General features: G+C 41.3%; 1 protein-coding gene across 1 annotated transcript in view; it reads left to right on the forward strand.

The window, feature by feature from the left end:
* Window positions 1-12,717, forward strand: part of GNB4 (G protein subunit beta 4) — a 30,099-nt gene that overhangs the window by 7,258 nt on the left and 10,124 nt on the right. The window contains exon 2 of the mRNA XM_057379686.1: window positions 8,537-8,633. Coding sequence (XP_057235669.1) covers window positions 8,577-8,633 — 57 coding nt within the window. The 5' untranslated portion in view covers window positions 8,537-8,576. The remainder of the gene's footprint in view (window positions 1-8,536; window positions 8,634-12,717) is intronic.

Consider the following 12,717-nt stretch of genomic DNA (forward strand, 5'->3'; position numbering starts at 1 on the left):
ACCAGAAATGTATTGTGAACAAAAAGCAAAATCAAAATTAGACCTGAGGACAATAGTTTTATCGGATCTTTGGCTAATCAGTATAAAGAGAAGCAGAAATGTTTGCATTGCCTTGTTTTGCTGTGAAAGGCTCCAGCTGTGAGCTGTAAGCTTACAATTATGTGATTGCAGCAATAATGCCCCGCTGTGAGTCGGTACCAAGGGAGAGTGTGCGGGGCTGAGCGGAGGAGGGAAGGGTGCTGAGGATCTTCTGTACATCAAATGCATGGCTGGTGAGACATCTGAAAGGATTCAGTGTGTGTGTGTAACTGGTACTGCTGGCCTTTCTGCTCCTCAAGAGTGTGAGAACGCTCCACTTTCAAAAACTGTCAGCCAGAAATTATTGCAGGCGAGTGAACAGTCATCTTGAGCTGAATGGAGGCACTTTTCCTCTATACACTGTAGTTTCTCTTAATGTGTATCTTCACCACTGATTTTAAACCTAAAATTTTCTGTGCACTTGGTGCTTTTCATGCATGCTGAGCAGTCTGCTCGCTCTCAGATAACAGGAGGCTGCTTCAGTAATCTTTTGTGCCTGTAGGTGCCAGACCAGATTTTATATGCATAGCACTGCTTGGCCCGACATGATGCCACTTCAGTAAATAGCAATGCATTAGCCCCTTAAAAAAATCCAAAGTCAAACTTGCTTAGAGGTGAATTTAAATGTAAATGAGAGTCTTTTGAATTGTCACTCTGCAGTACACTTTTCCTAGTAAAATATTAGAATAGCTTCTGGGTATGGCTAGGTATTTGAAGAGACAAAAACCCTCAGCTCACCCCATATGGGTGTCCACCTGTCTGTCCCCGAGGAAGAAATTGGACTGGAACCATTTCTGTCTTCYTACTTATGGTTGTATCTTTCTGCTTCATTAAGATCTTTCTTGCAAATTTTTACATGTTTTGAATTGCAAAACCAATAATAATTTGTTCAGTGATGGACTGTCTTGAGATCAGTGAACCAAGATTTTGCTGGGGAATCATTATTATAGTCACTAAAGACAGGAAAATTTGAATTTCACATGAAGTTCTGGTTGCAGAGAGTGTGATAAAAATAAATCTGTCCTTATGTACCAAAACATTTTGACCTGGAAACGAAAATAATGAATATAAGATGCAAGAATGTTAATTTTGGAAAACTCACTGTTGGACTGTGAAATATTCATGACTTAAAAAATTCCTTCCTTCCTGTGCTTTTCTCAGCCTTATGCTTGACACTGAATTTCTTGAGGTTTTTTCCTATGATCTGGTGTGTCTGGGCTAAAAAGAGTATGGCCTTTCTCTGTGTGTTTTATGAATGTACACGGCTTAGACTTTAGCTGGGCTTTAGAAATAAAYTCCCATATCTCTGAGCTTAAGACACCAGTCTCATGAACTGTCAGCCAAATGAAGGGTAACAGTCTAAAGTCAGCAATGCTTTTACTTACACTAGTAAACTTAAGAACGATTTCACTTGAGTTTCTGAACTGATTTCCTTTGTCTGCTTTGTGACTGCTGTCAGCAAGGTCAGTGTTTGTTGGTCTGTTTGTTCTCCATGGAAACCGTAATCAAAGCAGTCACCAAACCCAGTGTGGGCCGTGCCCTGGTGTTTTGGGGCTGCTCCCTGTGGGATCACAGAGTGGTTTGAGTTGGAAGGGGACCTTGAAGATGACCCAGTTCCAGCCTGGTCTGTGTGGGTTTGCTCTCTGTGAGCCAAGCGATGGCTTTGAGATGTGGGACGTGCTSGGGCTGCTGCTTCCTCTGCTCCCCTCTGTGACCCAAAAACACTCAAGGGTGATRTTTACAGAGTCCAAGTCTTAAGGAGAACACACAAGTTTATATTTGTCTCATTCAGATGACTTCTGTTCATAACTCCAAATAGTTATTGTGGTAAATAGAAGTGTTTTGATGTGGCAGGCTTTATTCCACAGTTGTATTCAAATCACCGGCTGAGTGTGTATAAAATGGCACCTATTTCTGTTCTTTGTGATGAGTGGGTCTGAGGTGTTTTGGTGAAGGGAGGAAGGAGCAGTGATGTTGCTTTGAAACCACTTGTGCCAGCCGGTTGGTGGGTGGGGTTGGTCTCTGGTGTRAGTGCTCAGGGCATGGGGGCACAGCAGAGGCAGAACTCCAATCCCACTCATTCCTGGTTTCCTTCAGCCTCTCYTGTGGCCTCTCCTCTCCAGCTGTCCATGCAGTTTTGAGCACACACATTCATGGGTCCCCTAAAATTTGGGATGGTATCTCTTAGAGGAATGGGTGTTCAAATAAGTTCTGCTCATACCCTTCCTCTTGAGAGGCGTTGGTTGATTATTTCCTGTTTTTGTACCAAAGCTATAATGGAGACATATCACTTTAAAACACTTCCAAAATGTGCAGAAGTGCAACAATAGCACTGACCTCAGCAAACGAGGTCACACCCAGGCTGCTTCCTGTTTTCTTCTTGGGGAGACCAGAGGCCCTGAGCATGGGAGARCTCTCCTTTGCATCTGCCTGGGGATCGGAAATCAGACTGGCAATTAATTCCTTGTGACAAAAAGAACATTTAAAAATCTTAAGGAGAAGATTCAGTTAGGATTTCCAGGCTTCTTTTCTAAATGGTAACTGTTTTTTGAGGGAATAACAATTATTCCCTTACTTAWCTGGTGTGTGTAAAATGTTCTTCAGTTAGTGCACTCCTCAAAAATATAGATTAAAGATAAAGGAACAAGGCAGATGCATTGAAGAGAGGTTTGAGAGGAGAGGGAAAGAGCAAGGYACGCAATGATGCAATTACAGCCCTTATGTACTGTTATTTCAACTTATCCCAGCATTATTCTACTGTGATTCAAGTATTAGCTGACCAGTATAAAAGCTCCTTGCTTTGTTGTCTTTGTTTATTGATGCAGTACAGCTACAAGTCAGAACAAAGAAGGCTTGGGAGAATGGGTAGCTGGAAAGGTCTCTSAGAAACCAAGGAGAGGCAGCATAGGGCCAAGGTATAGTAAAAAAAGCCATTAAATGTTTTATTTGCCTCCATGGAGAGCTAAGTGTGTGTGTTTGTGTGGTTCTCAAACAGCTCTGCCAYAGAAAATACATTATGTAAAATTCCACCTGAAATACTTTATATAATGAAGGTGTGTAACTGCAGAACAGCATTAATGGATTTRCTTTAAATGACTGTTGTGCAGGCAGAGATTTCTCCTGATTTGGGCTTTGTCTATCATGCCCAAGTTTATASATTTTGAATATGTCAAATCCATTCTCTTCAGGCTGTAAGAAGTGAGACTTCTCTGTTAATGGCTTTGGGGAGACATAAATGACTGGGCAAAGCTGCCAGAGTTCTTGTTTAGTGTCACTAAATGAAAAAATGTGTAATCAAAACCTTCTCTGGCACATCCTCAATATCTAAAGTGTTGTTCTGTGTGTGCTGGCAGGGCTCAGCTTCAGAGCCAGAACCCAGTGTCTGCAGCCTGTGTGTCTGTGAGGTACCAATGTATGTCCCTTGAGAGGGCTGCAGTTTTCCTTGGTGTCTTTTCCCTGTATTTTGTGAAGTGCTATAGTTAGCATTCCTTATGTTTAGCCACCTGTATGATCACTAGTAGGGATATTCACATGAAAATGATGTGAAAGCTCCTTTTTCCTGCTGTCTGTTGATCACTTTGAGATCTTGCTGCATAGGAGTTGAAAACCTGAGGTTGATATGGATAGGTAAGCAGTTACTTCAGTTCTAAAAAACTGATTTTTTGATACAAAATGAAGTTCTTACCTAAACAACTCTGGTTGATAGCTCGTAAGAATACAAACAGACTGTTCTTTTTGCAGTCCCTTTAATCTCTATATATTTGGCATGAAAATAGCAATGCTTTGTTGTGGGGAGGGGCAGAGTGACACTTCTCCAGTAACTCTTGCAGAAAAAAAGACTGTTTTGCCAGCCACAAAGTTTTGAGTCCACAGGTTGCAGAGAGAATGCTTTGGAGACAAGACCCTGGGGTAATTAGTCACTGCCTGCCTGTATAATGAAGAATTAAAATCYTAGCAAATGATGCTGCTACTGAATCAGAAAAGTGTAAGGAGTAATTTATCTGTGGAGCACTCAAACCTGCCGGTGGCTTCCTTGGCACTRGATATACTGTGGGATCTGACTGAGTTAATTATTTTGCCTTGGGAGGCACTTTATTTTGGTGTCAGTAGATTCACTTGTTCAAGTCCACTGAGGAGGAATTGCACTGAGGTGCAGCTCAGCCTGCAGATGACTGAGGGCAAGGATGTGCCTCCCTGGCTACACAAATTAATGCTCACAATGAGCTGTTGATTCTGATGGAAGCATCTCGTGTCCTTGACCCCGTTTCCTGATGGTTGGGGTGTCCTGCAGTGGCACACTCTCAGCTACCAAAGGTAATAAAAGTTCTCCCCTGTCCTGTGGCTCTTCCCCTCAAGGCCTCAGCAGGTGAAACTCTCCATAGTGCATCATGCACATCATGARTTGCATTTGAAGAGAAGCATCTCTGATCTCTTTCATCAGAGGTGCTACCTCTGAATGCTGAAAAGCAGATACCAGTAATATTTTGCATCTGAGTAAACTGAGAATATCTGTTCTCTGATTCAACATTTCTTAAAAATAAAAGTCCAAAAAGTAGATACCATGTTAYCCCAGTCTCCTGAGATGGCAGGAGGAATCCTCACTCTTTCTGCCTATACAGGTRCAAGAGCTGATGGCTTTGCTCTTTGTCTGACTGTGTATAGCACAGCTGGGCTCCTGGGGAAATTCATATTTGGAATATTTTTCCAGGCTGTGAAGCTGCTCCTTCCTGGCTGTAGTATTTTAATCTTGGAGGCGAGAGTAAAAGGGCATCATGTGTCCTTTGTAACCTGATATGGGTTGATGTTGAATCCACTGGTTTTCAGTGGTTTGTATGAGGAAAGATCTGCAACACAGAAGTTACCTCTGTTGTTGGCAATCCCTGTCAAAGCAGTCCCAGTATTTAATCTGATAAAACCCAAGTTGTTTACCTGATGCTGGTAGCACGCTTGAAGGTTGTGGTGATGTCTCACTTCTCTGCACTGTGGACAGGTTTGTAGGGTGCAGTTTTGTAGGATGCATTCTCTGCTTTGCCAGGACTGCCAGGCATCTCAGTTCTTCTGTGCTCCACTGGTCACCTCACTGACAGGCTTAGAAACAAAATTATAACACATCAGTCTAGTCTGGATAGTAATCTTTGCACATAACTGCCTCTCTTTATCCACAGTGCTGTAGCATCAGATGTAACAAAACAGACACAGATGCATCCAGTTCCAAGCTTCCAAGCATGTGCTTGCATTCTGTGTTGCTGTCCTGAGTGGTGACATCAGTGGGATGTTCCCACAGGAATCTCACAGGAGTTCAGAGACRCTGCTTGCAGAGTTAGTGTGAATCTGGAAATGGATCCGTGAGAGCTTCCTCCCWACCCACTCCATTTCTGTAACTTCCTGTGGGCACATGAGAACAGTGCTTGAAAAAAAGGTGAAAATCCCAAGTGGAAGCGTCTTTCTCCCAGTTCTGCTAAATTCTTAATGGTGGATGATGGTCTGAACACCTTTGCAGTGGAGCTGCTGCCAGGCAGTGCATGCTGTTGGATGTACTTCAGTTTARTAGCTGAACTGCACTTAGTTTGTTTACTGTAGTATCTTGGTGTTTATACATAGCTTAATATCTCAGAGTTTGCCATTTAAATGGTGTGTACGGAAAGGAAYTTGAGTGCTTAAAGCCAGAGTAATTCTGAAGTGAACCTGGATTTTGTTTGTGGAAGCGTGTGCTGGCTCGAAGGCTGTTCTGCTCATTGAAGTAGAGCCTGACCTTGAACCACTGACACCTTTCTGCTGAGCAGTAATGCTTRAGGCTTTGCAGGTTTACAACATGCTGCTGCTGCTAGGGCTTTTCCACTACTAAAAAGGGTTTCTTTCAAAAATATGAAGGATCCTTTTATTCGCTTCAGAATTATTTTTAAACTGAAGCCATGTGGGTGAGTGAGAAGGCTTCTGGAGTTTGTCCATGTGGGAATATGGAGAAGTGTAACACGATTTAAAGCTGTGAAGCTCAGCAGCTGTGTAGCTGCTGGTGCAGCTTGGTGCAGAAATGGCATCAGTGGTGAGCAGTGCTGATGAGTGACATTAATTAGCATTGACTTTATGTGCAGAATTGTCATTGATGATCTTTGAATGCCAGTGCAGTGCTACAGCCACAGCTTTACTTATGAACAGAAAAATCCCCTRACTTTGGGTGGTTGTGACTGGCCATGCGTACTTCCAGTTGTGAATAATGACACTTTCTTTATGATCAGTAATTCTCTGAGAATTTGAAGTGCCTGTCTACAGAGCACTGAAGTGTGTGGCACTTCACAGGGCAGAAGCTCACTTCCCTTCTCAGAAAATTAGAGATACATCAACTTCCCTGCTAGGAATCTTTATCTCCTGTTAAAAATAGCACACAAGACTACTAAACGTTGGCAGGCAGCATGGCTGGCTGGCTTGAGACTTTGAGACCATTGTTTTGTCTGTGCCACCTTTGAGTAGATTCTAGAATAAAAAAGGAAAATCATACTGAAAAGGTGAATTTGACACTATCAGAACTAAAAGTGGGGCTTTATTTCATAGAGATATCCCCGTTAAAGGCATTAAGGTTGTAATTAAACTTGGTAGCTTGTGAAGGTATGTGATTTAATGTGTGTGCTAAAGTCATGTTTTTAACGCTTAATTTTTAAAATTGAACATGTGTGTTGATGACTTGTATGTTATGTCTGCTGTGCATTAAGCAATGTTAAATAGTCTGGGCTTCTGAAAAAGGAACGTAGTAGGAAATGGAGTAATCTGCCAGAGAATTCACACATGAGTTACAACATCTTCGTAGTTGAGCACAGCAGGGGTTTAAGGAAGGGAAAGGTGTGAACCTCACAATTTGCTTACACATAGCTGGAAATACTAGTTAGAACTAAGTCACCATCCCTCTTWCTGATAAGGATGTATTTTGATTTGGAGATGATCCAACTTGTGGGTGTTTGTGAGTTGKTTCTGAAAAGGACTTGAAGTGATACCTGTGGGAAGTGCAGAGGTTGAGATTGAAAGGAAGTGGATGGATACTCAGTGAAGATACTTTTCTTCTTGAGGAGCAATAAACCTTGTAACTCTCAAACACTTGTATAAACTGTTAGTCCAAGGACGATTATTTTATTACAAATTGCTTTCAACCAAAACTTCTCACTCTTTTAATCTGAGTGTCAGGTTTTATGGATGAAAAAAAAGCTTTCAGTGTTTTAAAGCACATCACTACTGAACTGCAGAGAACCAGTAATCMGACCAAATAAAGGGGTTTCCTTAGGGGTCTACAATTTGCCAGACACAGTGTGACCTTTTTTCCTCTGTTTCTTGGCCAATTTTAGTGGACTAGATAGGAAGTGTAGACTAACGTTTTGAATAGGTTCTTCTTCCTGCTTCTTTTCCTTCCTTCCTCAATTTTCATTTTGTGAGTAGTAGTCTGTCTTCTTCTGTAAGCTAGAAGTGTTTTGGCTTTTTACATAATGTCATGGGACCACCATCATCACCTTTCTGGTGTGCTTTTTCTGTCATGAAAAAATTACAAATAAGTGCCTGGCTTGTTTGTGAGCAATTTACTTGCTGCTGTTACTTTCACTTCAAGGATATTGGAGTCTGTGTGTGTGTGAATAGACTTAAGAGGTCTCTAGTGGTGTTTGCCTGCACTGCTGTTCTGGGGATTAAAAAAAAAAAAGAAAATTGATCTGAGGAAACTTTGTTCAATGCACTGAAAAAATCCCGTGCAAAAATCTGATTTGAAAAAAAATTACTAACCTGAAAATGTTCCTGCATTTGGTCCTACTGTTAATTGATCTTTTTATKAAGTTTGCTTTGAGTCCTCGTTCACATGACAACTGCTTTAGCAGTTGAGGGCTGTATCAGCACAAGGATGCTTTTAGGGATGGTTTGGTCTTTGCTATCCCTTGTCACTCTGTGGGTGCTTTTGAAATGAAAAGATTGTTGTACCTTGCCTGAGAAAAATATGAGAAAAAAGTGGGGAAAATCTGCTGTAGTCTAGATTCAAAAATTTCATATGKAATTAAAACCAAGTCTGCCCTGGATGTCCTGTGCAAGGTTCCTGTATCACAGCCCAGGGGTGAATACTGGGGACCTGCAGCCTCTGCTCTGTGTTGCCATCCYRGGCACACACTGACACATTTCTGGGCGGGTGAGCAGAGAGCTGCTACCAAATAGATTTATAAAGGGCACTGGGTGATTCTGTTGACAGTTGCTTTTATATTCAAAATAGACTTCACTTAATTCTACTTTTCGTGGTAATTCAGGAATTGAAATCACTTAGATCTTGCYAAATTCTTTAACACAGGGTACTAAAGGGATTATCTATGGAAGCCTTTCTAAAAGTAGAGTAAAAAAATGTATATGTACACAGGTTCATAGGGTTTTTGGTTTTTTTTTTTTTTTTTTTAAAGAGAAAAAAAAATAACTTTCAGTATCTCTTCCCTCTTATTGGCAGGTTTTCTTCACCAGTGGAGTGTGAGAAATAGAAGCTGAAGATGAGTGAGCTGGAGCAGTTACGGCAGGAGGCAGAGCAGCTGCGAAACCAAATCAGAGTAAGAATTGTGAATTGCATGTTTTCCATGATAAAGTTCCYCCTTTGAGGAGCTAAACTGTACAGATTTATCAGTTGTTCTTGTTTAACTTGTGCAGAGCTTAAGATGTTTGCAGAATATTTGATTAAAAATCAGAAAAGCCATTGGTRTAATGAAATGCATTTGTAATATTTCTTGAACAAAATGTTTTATTTCCTGTTGAAGTTCACTGAGTTTTGGTGCTAGTGGGTGTATGTGTTTCTGCAGGTTTTATGTGCTGGGTTTTTAAAAACAGAGTGGAGCAGCAAACTTCTAGAACCTGGGCGTGACAGTTGGGCTTAAGGGTCTTAGAAAAGCTTGTTCCTGGGCTGAAAGTGACCCCTGAGAAGCCTGAGGTCAAAGCAGGGAGTGTGAGAGAGCCTTCCAGAGTGGATGTCATTTCTGCAAGCACTGTTTCTTGGCTTCCTGTTGAGTTTATTTTTATTCAGTGGTGATGCCCCATACGTGCTGCATTTYTGTTGTATTTACTCAGTGCAGATAAACCAAATATGAGCTGTCATGCCCAAAATCAGTTTKCCAGGAACCTTTTGCAACATTCCTTTATAATTCAGTGATGCAGTTTTCAGTAAAGTATAACAAGGATCTTCAAAGTCTGTTTATTTTTCATCCAAATTTTCAAAGCACRAAACATTCATAAATCTGATTGATACAGGAATGCCTTATTTGCAAAGATTCCTATCAGTGAAGAGTCCAGGTTTCTTAGAATATGTTGCATGCCCACAGGCTTTTTTTAGCATGGCATCTGCTGGCAGCAGTTGTTTTATGGTGTCTCCTGTGAAGTGTGAGGCTGCCATGTGCTGAACACACTTCATGTGTCAGGRCTGGAGCTGGGGGTGAATTCTTGTGCAGTGCCATCCAAAGAAAATTCTGCATCCTGTTCTCACTTCATACACTGTGGAAAGACAGGGTGGGGATCAGTCAGTGCTGTGACACTGTAAAAGGGTGCCCCTTCCAGCAGCTCTGTAAAGGATACAAATAATTTTTAGCTTAAAATACTTCCTTTTGATTTCCAATTTAAGCTTTATTASAGAATTGCACTGCTAAAAAGGGTACATAGTTTTTCAGTTCTTCCTCTGCATGCTATGTATATCATTCTGTTATGTCAAGGGGATCCAGTTAAATCTTTGTTCAGTCTTGGTGATCAGTCAGTCTGGTTTCTTGCAAAATTGTGTGAAGAGAGAACTACCAGGCAAGTTAGAGGGCTTAGTTTGTGCTGCGTGAACGTTAGCTTCTTTTTTAAATTTTGGAACGTAAAAATCTGATTGGCCCTTTGTTAATGACTCCATTTTGTGGCTTTAGTTCAATTTAACATCTCCTTGTAACTCTACCACCCAAACTTGTATCTGGATCTGTCAGATGTAGCTGGGTAGCCATGGTTATGTTGCCTTTGGAGTCCCTTGGCTCAGCAGTGGCAGTGGGTGGTTGTTTCTTGGGGTCTGAATGCAGGCTTGGGTACCTGGTGCTKAATTCTAACTTCAGATTAATAGGCAGTTAAAAATGCTTCTGATGACTTAATGTGCATRAAACTTTCTGACCAAATAATTCATATTTGTATGGATGGATACTTATCTTGGTTATTAAATCATTGCACAGTTTTTGTTTAGGATGGATAAGAGGATGGATACAGCATCTGAAAAAATAGGGGGTTTTAAGTGTCAAGAATATCTACTGGGCTGGTAATTTTSAGGAATTATTTTTGATGAGCTCCTAAAAGAGATGAGGTCACTAACAGCATTTGATATTTTATGTATTGGTAACATTTTGCTGTCGTAGTTGTTGACAATTCTTGGGTTTTGWCTGCTATTTCCTCTAACAATATAATCACAAAAAATCAGCTTTGTGCCTCGAAGTGAGGTCTAGATAAGATTGTACCTAACAACTTTCTCAAGTGTAGAAACTGCAGTGCAGAGCTGTCTATGCCCCAGTGGACTTTAGTCTGCAATATTTTAGAAGCATTTAATGACTTTTAATTCTATTTTTGCAGTATCTGGGTGGTGTGGGTGCCTGTGTCTCCCCATGAAGTTATTGTAGCAGGAGCTCTGCTCTGTGCACAATGCACAACCTAAGACTGCAGGAACTTTTAGTGCAGGAAGTTGGAAGGCTGAACAATGAATTGTCWGATATCTGTCAGATGACTTGATGGTTAAAGATAATTTCTAGTTCAGTCTGTAAAGAAGTTCCCATGTGATGTGTGTGTCCTCATTWTGAGAACTGAAATTGAGGACAGTGATTTTTACAAGTGCTGCTTACTTGGCATAGTGTCATTCAAAACAGACACTTTGGACTAATAACACAAAATATATTAAAAAATATGTGGTTTGGGGAAAAAATTGTAATGTGAAGTGTGTGCTAGGAAAGTGTGGGGCTGCACACTGAACAAGCAGATAGATTTTTCTCACAAATTTTTCATTGTCTGCTACCTGAACTGAGAAAAATCTGCAGTTACATAGAGGAGCTTTTTATGTTTTGACACTAATGATTCTGTTATGGTGATGCATGTGTAGAAATACAGTTTCAATGTAAGAATTCAAATAGCCTGTTGAAACTCTCCTTTTCCTGCAATTTTGCCAATTGTATGGCAACCTGAGGCAATAAAGCCTCAAATACAGGAGTTGCTAATAGCTCTTTCTTAAAGAGAAGAAATGCTTGTTTCATTCAGACTGCATTCAGAATTCATTTTCTGTTGAACATCTTTGAGTATTTCTGATAAATCAAACAAATCAAGTCCTTTAAAATCCAGTGAATTTCTTCCTGTGGATGAAGTAAGTCCTGAGTGCTAAGAGATTTGCTGCTCTGGTATTTTAAACCCCTCCTGATTCCAGACGTCAACATTTTATAAATATTTCTACAGTTCAGACATTATAAAAATAAGTTGAGATTACTTAATCCACTCTCMGGCTTGCTTTTTGGGAGGAGAGCTATAAAGGTTGGTCAAAATAAACACGCACTTAAGAAATGTTAAAGTTGCAATGTCAAGTAACTCTCAACCAAGAGCTTGAAAAAAATTGAGGATCCCAGCCTGAACGTGTTGAGGCAGTTCCAAAATGTGCTAGCAAATGTTTGTGTTCCTGCTCTCAAGGGGGACAGTGCCATTCCTGCACAGGTTGAGCTTTGGAGGGACACACAAAGTGCTGGTGAAGAGGCACCATCATTTTTGGGTGGCTGCTTCAGTGGTTGCCCAGCTTGGAGAAATTGCCAGGAGTTGAGAGGGTTCTGTGGCTAYTGATGGTTTTAAMTTCAGCKTGTGCTTGCACAGCTTCTGKCTGATTTTAARGCAGTTTAAACCCAGTTTAAYTTACGCTGCATGGCTYCTGTCTGATTTTAAGGCAGTTTAAACCCAGTTTAACTTAYRCTGCAYGGCTCCTGTCTGATTTTAAAGCAGTTTAAACCCCATTTCTCCGAAGGAGGTGCTGACCATGTTCCTGTTTGTGTGTTCTGAGGATGGGGCTGAGCTGCAGGAGAGCTGTGCAGTCACAGTTGTGACTAAAACCAGGTCTTGCACAATCAGAGTGTTGCAGGTGAGGCTCAGTGGAGCTCACCTGTGTCAGAGGGTCAATCTGGGACTCTGATTGTGCAAATGAAAGTCAAGTCTGTTTTCCAGGCTGGGTTGAATCATATGCAGGAAACAAGTCCTGTGTCCATAGGGGCTGAGATAGGAAAAAACCCATGGAGTGTGTGTATGGAGATCTGAGCACCRCCCATTCCATGAAATGACTGAGGGTGTTTCTGGGCCATTCTTCTTCCTTCATTTTGTGTCAAGTCCATCCTCACTTTAAGCTTTGGTAATCCTGCTGTCTGTCCTGCTCCCTGGATCCTGCCTGTGATTTTCATGCTGCCTCTCCCAGCCAACAGCAGGTTAATTTGTGCAGGAGCCTGGTGTGGCACAGAGCTTGCTAATCCTGTGTAATATGTGGTTGCTTTTCCAGGTGGATCAGTTCTTCCCTTGTGCTCAGCACACCCTGAGCAAGCACATCCACCCCAGGGAAGGAGTACAGGGAAAAGGGTAGGCACTGGGACTTCAGGATGGCTCCAAATGCCTTTGAAT

The sequence above is a fragment of the Malurus melanocephalus genome, unplaced genomic scaffold (genome assembly GCF_030028575.1).
Source record: "Malurus melanocephalus ecotype Western Australia unplaced genomic scaffold, MMel_1.1 scaffold_417, whole genome shotgun sequence".
Classification (NCBI taxonomy): domain Eukaryota; kingdom Metazoa; phylum Chordata; class Aves; order Passeriformes; family Maluridae; genus Malurus; species Malurus melanocephalus.